The sequence below is a fragment of the Fulmarus glacialis genome, unplaced genomic scaffold (genome assembly GCF_000690835.1).
Source record: "Fulmarus glacialis isolate BGI_N327 unplaced genomic scaffold, ASM69083v1 scaffold11334, whole genome shotgun sequence".
NCBI lineage: Eukaryota > Metazoa > Chordata > Aves > Procellariiformes > Procellariidae > Fulmarus > Fulmarus glacialis.
In genome coordinates, this window is record NW_009209945.1 from 1 (window position 1) to 12,116 (window position 12,116).

At 38.8% G+C, this 12,116-nt stretch overlaps 1 protein-coding gene across 1 annotated transcript; it reads left to right on the forward strand.

Annotated features, from left to right (window-relative positions):
• The first annotated feature begins 2,228 nt into the window (after positions 1–2,228).
• On the forward strand, positions 2,229–11,240 carry LOC104071644 (synaptotagmin-15-like). The gene is made up of 8 exons (XM_009577005.1): positions 2,229–2,235; positions 3,270–3,468; positions 4,170–4,312; positions 4,852–5,147; positions 5,973–6,143; positions 6,663–6,783; positions 9,425–9,604; positions 10,924–11,240. Exons 1-8 carry the CDS (start codon positions 2,229–2,231, stop codon positions 11,058–11,060), a joined length of 1,254 nt encoding a protein of 417 aa, XP_009575300.1. The 3' UTR covers positions 11,061–11,240.
• The last annotated feature ends 876 nt before the right edge of the window (positions 11,241–12,116 follow it).

The window sequence follows — 12,116 nt, forward strand, 5'->3', positions numbered from 1 at the left end:
GCGGGGCCGAGCCGGGCCCCCGCTCCCTCCCCGCCGCCGCGCTAGCACTTCGGGAAAGTTTGGGTAAGAAATCAGCTCAAACCTGCCTCTGAACTTAAAGGGCTGTAAGGCTACCCGACCTTCTTCTGGAACCGGCTAAGGAAATACCAGCCTGTAACCTGCAGGGCTGTTAGGCACCTCCGGCCTTTATTCCAGGCCGGAGCACTTTGCTGTCAGAGGACAACTCGGCTCTGTGAGACAGACCGAGCAAGTGCGGAGTTTATCCCCCACCCCAAATAATTTGGTTTATACTGTACATATGTTTATACTGTAAATGTTAATAAATCTGAGTATTTATATAGGGATTAAAGCTTTTGATGGAGAACTGCCTGGTCATACCTCCAGACGGCTTATTGCAAAGTTTAAGAAAAGTTTATTAAAAGCATATCATCAGACATTAAGCGAAAAGGCATCCAATCCCAAAGGAGATGGATGATGACCATCAACACTTCTCTGTGCTAGCATAAACCTGGTACCTATTAACAGCAGACAGTCCCCCAGCACAGGCCACTTGGCGATGAAGTGGTCCAACAGGTCTCTCCCATCTCCAGCTGCCATGATCCTGTACCACAGCAGAATACAATACATCAATTTCTCATGATGACAGGTAGTTATTTAAAAAGATACATATTTTCTCCCTGCACACAATGGATTCAACTTATTTCAGTGGTTGATTTTGTGACTAGTGCTATATTGTGCCCTAAGCTACTGGTTCTGTTGCCAATCTAATCAGATAAGATGGACTAAAAATGAGCCAAATTGTCCTTACCCTCATTAAATCATAGGTAGCTCTACTGAAATGGGTAAAACTTTACCTTATGTCTACCACTGTGTAAAAATAAAAGAGCAGAATTTGAGCTAATGGCAGCGGGTGGGTCATACTTAACATCATTCTGCAGTGAAAAAATTCAGTACATTAAACTCATTAACGAAGAGATTGGAAACTCATTCTCCTACTCCAAAATCAGAGCACACCTGATGTACTATATATTGCATTACAGAGCATCTCAGCTTACTGTCCTTAATGGTAAATGGTGACAAGCTGGTTATGGGGGAACACAGAACTGCTGCTGAGAGCATTAAAGACTTGGGGATGGAGAGGACAAGTTAGAGTCCTGTTGAGCTTGCTTGAAATGTTAACCTTTAAGATACCTATGTCAGACAGTAAAACCACCAGCCGTATAAACATTTGTATTGTTGATAATACACCTGTATGAATTGAACCATTAATTTCTATTATGTTCATGGGCATTAAACTAAATTTTCTCTGTGTCAGGCCTTCTAAGCTGTAATAAATGGCAGTCTGACTGAAGACATATACTTGAGCATGCCCTACGAAACTAAGAGGAATACACGCACAGAATTTCCATGCTCAGGACTGCATTTGTTACACATTTCCTCATACTGTGCATTCTTATGAAAGAAAACTAAGTTATCAGTGTAGCAAACCAGACTTGTTTCTGTATTAATATTAACCCATACCAAATAGGTACTTGTTTCCTGTTCCTCAGAATAATTCTTGTACTAATACTATTATACTAATAGCCTGGCTAAATGCTGAAACCTATTCAGACCACCTACCGGTTGCAAGGACAGCAAAGTGCCTGTTGCTGTGGTATAGCCATGAGCAGGATGGTTGCTCCATGGTGCTGGGAGACATGAGTGATTATATGACTCGTGGGGAACCAGCCAGCCAATTCCTGCAGAGAGCTAAGGCAACACACCTGGAAGGGAGCTGCAAAAATAAGTTGGCTCCTATGACTGTACCAAAGGCAGGAAAACAAGATAGGATCAGATAAAGGCCTTTGAGGCACTATGGCCAGGTTAATTTTATAGCACGAGGTATTTACATAAGTGTTCTGTAGCTGAAGGACATTTCATATCACTTACTGCAACATGGCAACAGGAAAAAAGATCAGTAATACATGTATTTGCAACTCACTTCCTATACTCTTTATAGCTCTAATCAATAAATTTTATCAAATGAGTTTCTTACTCAAAACTACTACTAATGTTCACTGATTATTTTGTGCTCATACTGTCTTTATTTACTTGCACCATCGTATAGAGGTGGCTAACTGCAAGGTATCTACCAAGGACAGACAGATAAAAAGGAGAAAGCATAATCACAGTTATCTCTACCTAAAAGCAGCGAAGAGGAAAAAAAAGTCAGTACCAGTTGTGAGAGAATGCCAGGTCTCTTTGTTGCTTCAGTTTCAGGTGAGACCCTGAGAGCTGGTAGTACACAGTGCTTAGCTGATCCTGAGCTGCCTCCCATGGCTGCAGGGTGGAAGATAATTCTACAGTTTGGGCTCGTTTTCAGACAGAGGATATTCTGGTAGGATCAGTTCTCAGTTGAGACCTAGTCACGTCTCGATGCACCAGCACTAGTTTAGCGGTAGGCCAAGACAGGCTGGGTATAAGGTACAGTGCAGAAGTGGTCTTTCCAGCCTTTTACTCTAGCATACTCAGCAAACATCAGAAAACAATGAACTGACCCCATTATCAATTGACTACCCTTGGTCAAGTGAGAAATTCTCACAACAGAATTCCTCATAATCATATTAAAGACATTTATTAAGTTTTCAATTTTATTAGTGTGAAAAAACCAAACCTCACATCATACATGATTTGGTTGTATCTGAAGTAATCAAGATTCAGGAAACAGTGTTTAATGGATACTTAAGTTTGACTTTACAGATCAGGAAACACATGCATCCTTAGAAAGAAAACAACCCAGAGCTTTGCTTTGTTTCTTGTGCCAGGACCTAGTCTCAATTCAACATAGATGAATAGTTGGAAGAACAAACCAAACCAAAATAATGGTACCTTTTGTATTAGGTGCTCCTGGGTTTTCTTTTTCTTCTGTTACGAAAGCTCTAGCACTTCTGCCATGCTAAGGTAAATGCTTATGCTCATGTAAAATAAGAACCCAAACAACTCCTTGGGTTTTGGGCTTTTTTTTCCTGTCTATAGTCTCTTACACTGCAGTCATCACCAGCATATCTGAACAATTTCTAATCTCTCACTGCCGATTTCATACATCTTCAGGTGTTGCATCATGCTATAACCAAAGACAAAAATGTGCACATGAGCAGAATGTTTCATTTAAAAGTCATGTTGGAATGTAAATCAAATAAATTTGTCATCTTTAATATTCCTGTCTACCCCCAAAATGTTCATAACTTTGATCCTCCTATGATGCTTTATGTGCTTCTACATTTGAATAGAGCAAGCAGTTGCTGTTGCTGGAGGTATAATAGGAGGGATCCTTTTATTTGTTCTCATTGGAATAACTGCATACCTGCTCTGGAAGAAATTTTGCCACCTCCTTTCTTACGAAAAGCTCACCACTCCTGTCAAAACAACAAATGCAAATGCCATTTTTCAGGATCAGTCAACTTCTGAAATTCAGCTAAAAAGCACAAGGTACATATTTTTCTGTCTTTTTTTTTAAAGCATACAGTAGTGATAATTTATTTCAACTTGTCAAATCTCAAATGAGGGGGTGATCGAAATATATGCACGTACAGAAATAAATGAGACCCCTAAATTATATGAAAACATCAGTCCTGTTCTGTTTTGTTCCTTTAGGAAAATAATACCTTCCATAACTATGAATGCAATGATTATTTCTGATTTATGTAAAAGAGATAACACATTCAAGTGTAATTGGTGCATGGATAGCTTTATCTGTTACCTAGACAAATTTGGCCTATGTTCCAGAGTCATTCCTGGTGGTCTCATAATAAAGCATCTGAGAACCAAACAGAACAGAAAGGAGACTCTTAGAAAGTTAGTTACTGCGGGGCTTTGGGGCTCTAAAACAAGCAGCTGCATACCATTCCTTTGAAATTCCTCCTTTCCTTTGAAAGATCAATTCTAAGGGAGAAGAAAGGGAAAAAGTGAGGGATCTGTCTAAGAATTAAGATCTGATGTCCCTCGCTGGACCTTAGGCATTATACAAATAAAATAAATTGCAAAACAATGGGTATTTATCTTTTCTATCTATGCATCTCCATAGAATTTTTACAAAATTGTGAGAGCAGAACAGTAAACTTATTACTGTTACCAAGTTTGGTTTCCATCTTTAAACCAGAAGAGTCAGTAGCTGTTGTTGTCTTGAGCAGATCCAGAAGCGTTCCGTTTATCATTCCACCAACGCTGCACGGGCGAGACTGGATTAATCTGACGAACGAAGAACAGGTTCAGGAAGACACTGACCCCTACATGATTTCTCAGTCTGGGCCACGGTCATCGTTTCATTCTTTGGGTATGGCATTGCAAAAATGGGACTCTTTTTAAGGGTACTCTTTTAAAGGGTAGCTTTATTATTATGATTCTATGTTTATTGGGGGCATACCAGACATAGTGTTACACAGTACAAGCCCTAAACACTATATGAAAATATGTTTTTTATATATACAGGAATTGAGCCAGAATGTAGCCATTCTGGTCCCACTGCTGTGGGACCTTGCACACATGGCAGACAAAGCAATCTCTCCTTCTGTGTTTTGTAAAGGCACAACATGAGTAACTCAGGAAGTATCTGATTGTTGTCCCCAGAAACAGCAGAGTGACCAGCTGCAGACTGCAACAATGAATACCCAAAACTATCAGGGTACAGTCACAGGAATAAGAGAAAGAAAAGCGGTGCAGCCTACAACTACTCCCCCAAGTTTGACGGAAAGGGAATTGAAATACCAAGTTTATGCAAAGAGATTCATGTGATTTCCCTAATATAATGGTTATAAAAATGCTTGCTACAGTCTTGAGTCTAATCTGAGAGTGCTTGTTTTTTATTTCATGAAGCTGGAGCTTATGTTGTAGGGACCATCAACCCAGAGCTTTACAAGTTTCCCGAAGACAAAAGTGAGACGGATTTTCCTGAAGGCAACATTGGCCGCCTCTGGTTCTCCATCGAATATGAGAAAGAGTCAGAAAGGCTCCACGTTTCCTTGATCAAAGTCAGAAAGCTGCAGCCTCCTGCTGATTCCTGTAGTCCGTTTGTGAAAATCTACTTGCTGCCTGATGAAAGAAGCTTCTTGCAGTCCAAAACAAAACGCAAAACCCTTAACCCGCAGTTTGATGAAAACTTTGTTTTTCAGGTACTTTTCCTTTTGATGAAGCAGATTTTTGTTTGCAGATATTGACTTGTCAAACTACAGTACTTGTTTTGTGAAAAGTAATTTTCTACAAACTTCTACCACGATACAAGTAATTTCCACTGGAGATAGGATTTATTACTGGGGCTTCTGGAGATCCTGGGCTACTTAAGTCTGTAGCTCCAGAACTGATCTTACTTGTGGTCTGCACCAAAGTTGAGGATTCCAGAACTTGCCCTGGGAATGACGAAAACTCCAGTTTGAACTATGGCTGAGCAATTCAGCCCAGCAGCTCTAGAAGTCCAGAAGCAACCTATACTGAACTAATGCTTTCATAGCTTTTCGTTTCTTTGCTGTGGAAGTAGGCTAGAAAGTAGAACTCGTGAGATGTCTGGTATACTATTTGTATAGTGCTGTAAACCTAGGAGCTTGGCTCCCTATGCCAAGAGGCTCTGAGCAGGTGTCACAAGACAAAAGCTTTAAAACCAAAAAAGTTTGTGTTTCAGACAACTGAAAAACGAATGTTTACAGATTTCTAAATATTTGTATCTGGAAGTGAATGCATCATGTAACACTAGATCTGTATGAGTTGAAAAACTGCCAGCGAACGTCACATTTTTCAAATTAACTCATTCTGGTTTAGTTTGGATCTTTAGACTCCTGCATAGCTAAAACTTTAGGCAAATTAAGAAAGTGGACTTCAAATAATCAAAGGAAATCTCCACCTACCTTTAACACACTTTGAAAAATTCTTCCTTTGAAGTCATGCTAGAGTAGAAAAGTCTCATGTTTTATAATTATTAATATATTCTTCCTTTTACTGTACAGGTTTCCAGTAAAATGTTGCTCCAAAGGACTCTGAAGTTTTTGGTTTATCATGTTGATAAACAGAAGAAGCATCATCTCCTAGGCCAAGTTATCTTCCCACTGAAAAATGAAACATTAACTGATGACAACAAACTAGTCATATGGAGAGATCTGGAGAAAGAAAACTTGGAGGTATGTGATACCAGGCTGCTTGGCAGTGTGGAACTTCTGTCATCTTACAAGTGTTGGAGGGGTACAGCTGAAGTAGAAGTATGTTGTATCAAATACATCAAATGCAAAAGTATTTGCTAAACATTTGGAATAAAAATTCCCATCTTCCCAACCTGCAGATACATAGCTGCTGTATAGGGATTATCCAACTGCTCAGAAACAGTCACATGAGTTAGGAGACAGTTACATAAGAAAGCATCTTTTGTTATTTGCTTCTGTTTCGGATTAGTAAGAGCAGAAAAAAGCAGAAGAGGCAAGGAAATAGGCATCACCTGGAAGAGATAGGAATTCAAAAGTTCAGTAAGGCTGATTAATTGGTTCTATCAAATGTCACAACAGTGTAAATAAAGCCATCACAATTCACTCACGTGCCTTGGTGTGGCAGAAACCGCTAGTATGAAGAACTTTCCCCCCGCCATTTGTCTGTGTGAAGAGAGAGTTTTTCAGATATATTTGACAAATGTTCTTCTGCTTCCAAAGCCTCCTTCAGACTACGGTGATATCCAGTTCTCCCTCAGCTACAATGACTACCTGGGCCGTCTTACTGTAGTGATTCTGAGGGCAAGAGGATTAAAGCTCCAGGGGGAGAGCCATTCTGTCAGTAAGTATGATTTCCCCTCTGCTATCAGTTCCAGAATTCCTGTTTTAATTTGCTCCTTCCTCATCTGTCCACCCAGGCTTGCACTGAGTAACTCTGAAAAGAACAAATAAACATCCGGGTGATTTAATTTGAGTGGAAACAAGCCATATTTTGTTACTGGGGTAATTAGATTCTGATAGCTCAAGTTCTGCTATGTTTTGGTTTTGTTTCATAATAAATGGTTTGTCTCATGTCATCAGTAGCAATTTTTTTTCTCCTGCTTTAATACAGTGAGCAACATCTCTTTGCTGCACTCCAATCCAGAGAAGGTGGCATTTCAAGGGATATTAATATTAACAAAATTGCCTCAAGGCAACTGAAAAATGAATGAAAATGAATGTTTTGAGGTAACAGCTGCAGGACAACCGCTTACGCTGAACAGTTGTCTTAGGGACAACTGAACTGGGAAGATTCCCATTTTAGGACAGCCTGGCTGTTGTTCAAAGGACCATGGCATGGAGTCACAATTTTTCTCCCTTACTGCAGTGGAGGTTTTCCTGGTACATCATGCTCATATGTCCTTGGCCTCAGAGATGTTGAATGTACAGATTACCTCAAAATGCTGTTTAAAATCTAAACACTCAAAGCCAAAATAGGTGGAAGAACCAAACTTGTGTTTGAATCTGTGGTGATTTTTTTGAAGGGCTTTCAAATTAAACAATATAAATGCAAAATAGACCCAGCAATTAAAGAGAAAAGAGGTTTAGTTCTCTATATACACATATCAACTATGAATTTTTTTGAGGTTTCTTTTGAGTGTGCTGTTATCAGGATGTTTAGCTTTAGAAACAATGCCCTCTAAATGAGTAAATCTACATTCATAATGTTAAGAGATAAATTTGCTCTGTTTAGGGTAAAACTCAAATAAAGAAATACACAGTAAAATGATGAGAATATAGGTTTCCAACAAGCAGAATCATACCCTGCGCACCTGTTGAAAGAGAAATATATTCCAGAATGTATTAGTTTTAGAAAACAAATAACTAAGATAAGAATGGCCAGAAAAAAATATGACCGGTTCATGGCAGAGGAACAAAGTATCATCACGAACTAAGAGCAAATGTTCTAATTTTGCATCATCTCAATAGCTTTACAAGAGAGAGAAAACACACTTCTTAAATACATCATGTCTCTGCCTGCAGGTTGTTTTGAAGTTCTGTAGCACAGAAAGCCAGAACTCTATGTGTTTCTTTCTACAAATCTTACATTAATCTGCCATGTTATTTTAGTGCTGGTATACTTCAGGTTATCATAATAAGCAAAAGTCATGGGCATGCTCTGGAAGGAAGAGCTGCCAGAAGGCCATTCTCCAGAATACATTACTGAGCAAAAGAAAGAAAATTAAATAAATTGGGTGTTATTTCCTTTGATAATGTCCTTCAAGTATGATTTAGGGTCCACAGATTCTCTGGTAAATCCTGAAGAAACTGGAATAAAAAGTTTTCTATATTAACAGGGGTTAGTGCAACACTAATCTTGGATGGAAGATATGCAGTATAGGACAGCAAGGAGACATTTATTTTTAGATTCAAATTACTGAATTAAATGTATTAAGAAGTAATAAGTAATGAAAAGTCAGACTTTGTGCAAGTAGTTTACATAATAACTCTCCATATATAGCAGGTAGCAGCTCTGTCATAAAAAAGTCTGTTCTGGTAATCCTGCACCCTCTGAAACAGTAATGACAGCCTACTGCATCTGTGGAAATAACAAGGAGACATTAGGAGTGTCAATGCTGTCTCAGTCCTGACATTTCTAATATTTTTGCTATACAGATGAACCTTAATGAACTGAATAGCAGGGAGTAATAAACACAGTAGCAGCATGGAATCTATTACTGCTTCACTTGAAAAGAACAAATCTTTAGCCACCAATTAAGATGAAATCTCTACATGCTTGTCACTAAATTTTGCAGAAGGATAGGGAAGAATGGAAAATTTCAGGCTGCACAATGCAATACAGGTCTCCTTCAGGAAGCAAAGCAAAAATTTTTTGTTGTTTTTGATCCCACACTCACACACAATTTTTGTAATATTTTCTAGAAGAAAGAGCAGAGGTCATTGATCTTTTCCTCAAATTTTCTACAGAATCCCTTACCATAGGGCTAGAAGTCATTAGTAAAACCTTTTGTTTAAGGATTCTTCTTCGACTAAGAGAATCTGTTCCCCTGAAACATATCCAATCCAAGCACAGGCTGCGGCTCTATGACACTGCTCCTCCCTCACAGCCTCCCTTGTGTTGATCACATGATTGTTTGATCCAAATATATGAAATTAACTACTGAGCCAAGAAACTAACCCTTCAAAAAAGTCTCCATCAGATGAAGGGAAGGTACAGGAGTGTAAGATCAAGGATGCAGGGTAAGAATATGACTACTCCTTTCAACAGCTCTTAAATTGGAAAGTGCACTGCAAAACTGCACCTTAAGTACTTTGTGTACTCCCTGCTTAATGTTATGCCTTGCCATGCTGCCATGTATGCTTCACGAATCATTCATGATCTAATTTTGTACTTAATATTGACTCCTGAAGGCAAGAAATTCCTTAAGCCTTCTCCCAACTGCCCCTGATGTGTTTTCTTCTTGAATTTTTTTTTCTCCAAGGTGTGTATGTCAAAGTCTCACTAATGAACCATAATAAATTCATCAAAAGTAAAAAGACAGCAGCTGTTCTGGGATCTCCCAATCCAGTGTATAATGAAACCTTCAGTTTCAAGGCAGATCAGACAGAGCTGGATACGGCAAGCCTGAGTCTATCTGTGCTCCAGAGTATCAAGGGAGAAAGTAAGCTGTATAAATTATTACAGTTAAGATGTCATAAATCTCTTACATATTGCAGAGATATTTAAACCTGGGAGGAACTAATTCCTTTTCAGCAATAATCATAAAACACATAAAAGGTTTGGGGTATTTCACAGGCTGTTTCTTTAACAAGCAGAACAACTTATTTGCAGTAAGTATATGTCTCTCTTTCAGAGGCTAAAGATAAATTTAATGGACGACATGAATAAAATAACTGTAGGCTAGTCACTGTCAGTACAAGGTGGTGTACTTTTGTTTCATTCTGGTATCCCAGAAAACAAGCTTATGCAATTACATACTGTGAACACTTGTGTTCGTAATCCCCAACCTCCAAAATTTTGAAGCAATTCACTGTTCCTAACGAAGTTTGAAAGAGGAATAGGAATTTTAATTATTATAGCAGTTTAAGCAGCGAGAAAGAGAGATTACAAACATCCCCATTCCCTGGCAGAAAACCTGTTGCTTGAGGTCACCTCTTACTAACTGTCAGAGAATCCGTTAAGGAGTTCTGCTTAGAGAAGCAAATCAGAATTCAATACTTCCACTGCTCACAAGAAAAACATCTTCCCTGCAGTGCAAATATGATCTCAATAATGAAACATTAATACCTGCATTTGGATTCATACACTCCTAAAAAAATTCCTTTAGGTGAGATTTTGGGCAGGTGCTTTGGCTTTGAGGATTGACAAGAACTAGGATCAATACTTGAGCCTTTCATCATTTTCACGTGCAGACAGCCAAACACTTTACAAACATTCTGAAGTTCATGTAAGGCAGAGAAAATTTGAATAATTTTCCCCCTCCATAGCTGAAAAGTTCAGGCATGAAGAAACAATCTGCTCACTGGCAGAGGGTGGTCAGTGGCAACCCACACATTGCGACTCCCAGCTGACTCAGTAACTATATCTATTCTTTCCCAAGCTAAAGCATCGTATGATTCCTACTAAGGTTGCTGATACCCAGAACTAGGGCACACTTCCACAGTACACTTGAGGTAGAGGGGCTGGGCAGATACAGTTCTGTGTGCCTTAAACTGATTCTAGTTCAGAGTGCAGGCAATAGTGTAGGCCTGAACTGACTAAATACCCACTTACTGCAGCACCTTTTAATGCTGAATCTTAGCACTTAGAAACTATGGAACTTGAAATCTAGAGTGAATTCCTTGATGAAAATTTTGGTTTAAAAATAATATTCAGAACATGCGTTACTTAGAGAAATAAAAGTTAATATTCTAATTTAGGTAAGGATTTCAGAGAAGCACTTACAGGTGTTAATCACTAACTGGTTTCTTTTTTTCCCAGAAACACATCTGCTAGGACGTGTAGTAGTTGGGCCTTTCATGTACACCCGCGGCAAAGAACTAGAACACTGGAATGAAATGGTCAGCAAGCCCAAGGAGTTGGTTAAACGATGGCATGCTCTCTGCCACAGCATGTAGACAGCATGGATAAAAAAAACCCAAAACAACAACAACCTTAAAACGGAAAAGCTCTCACTATCTTACATAATCTAATGATAAAGGGTACAAAATCTTTGACCATTTCACATTCTTATGTAGACAAGAATAAAATCAGTAAATTCTTTCCTTGCCCAAATGCAAAGGGAAGACTTGGTCCCTATTAGGCTGGAACTTTATCTTTCCTCTCTTCAAAATACATTTCCAATGTAATTAATATGCAGCAGAGTAAACAAAACGATCTCCCAGTATTAGTTATTTTGACTAGTAAATTCCAATTCTTGGTTATGAGTTCTGGGCACAAATGATCATTCATCATGTGGACAGAACCCAAAATGACCCAAGAATTGTCAACGATGATACCAGGCCTAACTGTCCCTGCATCACCACGGACAGAGTAGCTTCACCAAAAGGGGTGGAAGCCTGGTAAGCATGCCAAAACAGACAAAGCCTTGATATTGACTGACTACTAAATTTACAATTTATTTAAAATAGCAGCATTATATTTAAAACCTCTTTTGAGTATGAATGGTGGAAAGCAGCGAGTGTTTATTGATCAAAAACCTAGAAGCATCTGTTCATGTCCCTCAGAGTGTATTTCTTGCAGTAATTCAGTTGGATGCTTTCAGCTGACCCCAATGTACAACACTGTGTTGACACTAAGGGAGAAGCATAAAAGAAGTCCTGAAGTCACAAACAATTGGAGGCTTGCAGGAATACTGGAGTACTCTGAGAAAGTAACACAAGGGACCTGTCCTGTCCTTATATATTTCTCCCTAAACACATCTCTGCTGGAGACAGAGTATTGATTACAAGAACCTTGGCTTTGACTTAGTATGACCATTCTTACACTGAAAATCCAATTAGCTTAAGCCCCCAGGAATATGTCTTGTTTTAGTGGTAGAGTTTTCTTCATTAAGTAAATTACTGTTCTGTAAAATAATTCAGAGCAATTATTTTTAATCAAAATAAAATAAATAGGACATTCTTCTCTTCTTGATTGTTCACTGGGGACCTTTCATGTCGTACAGTCATAAA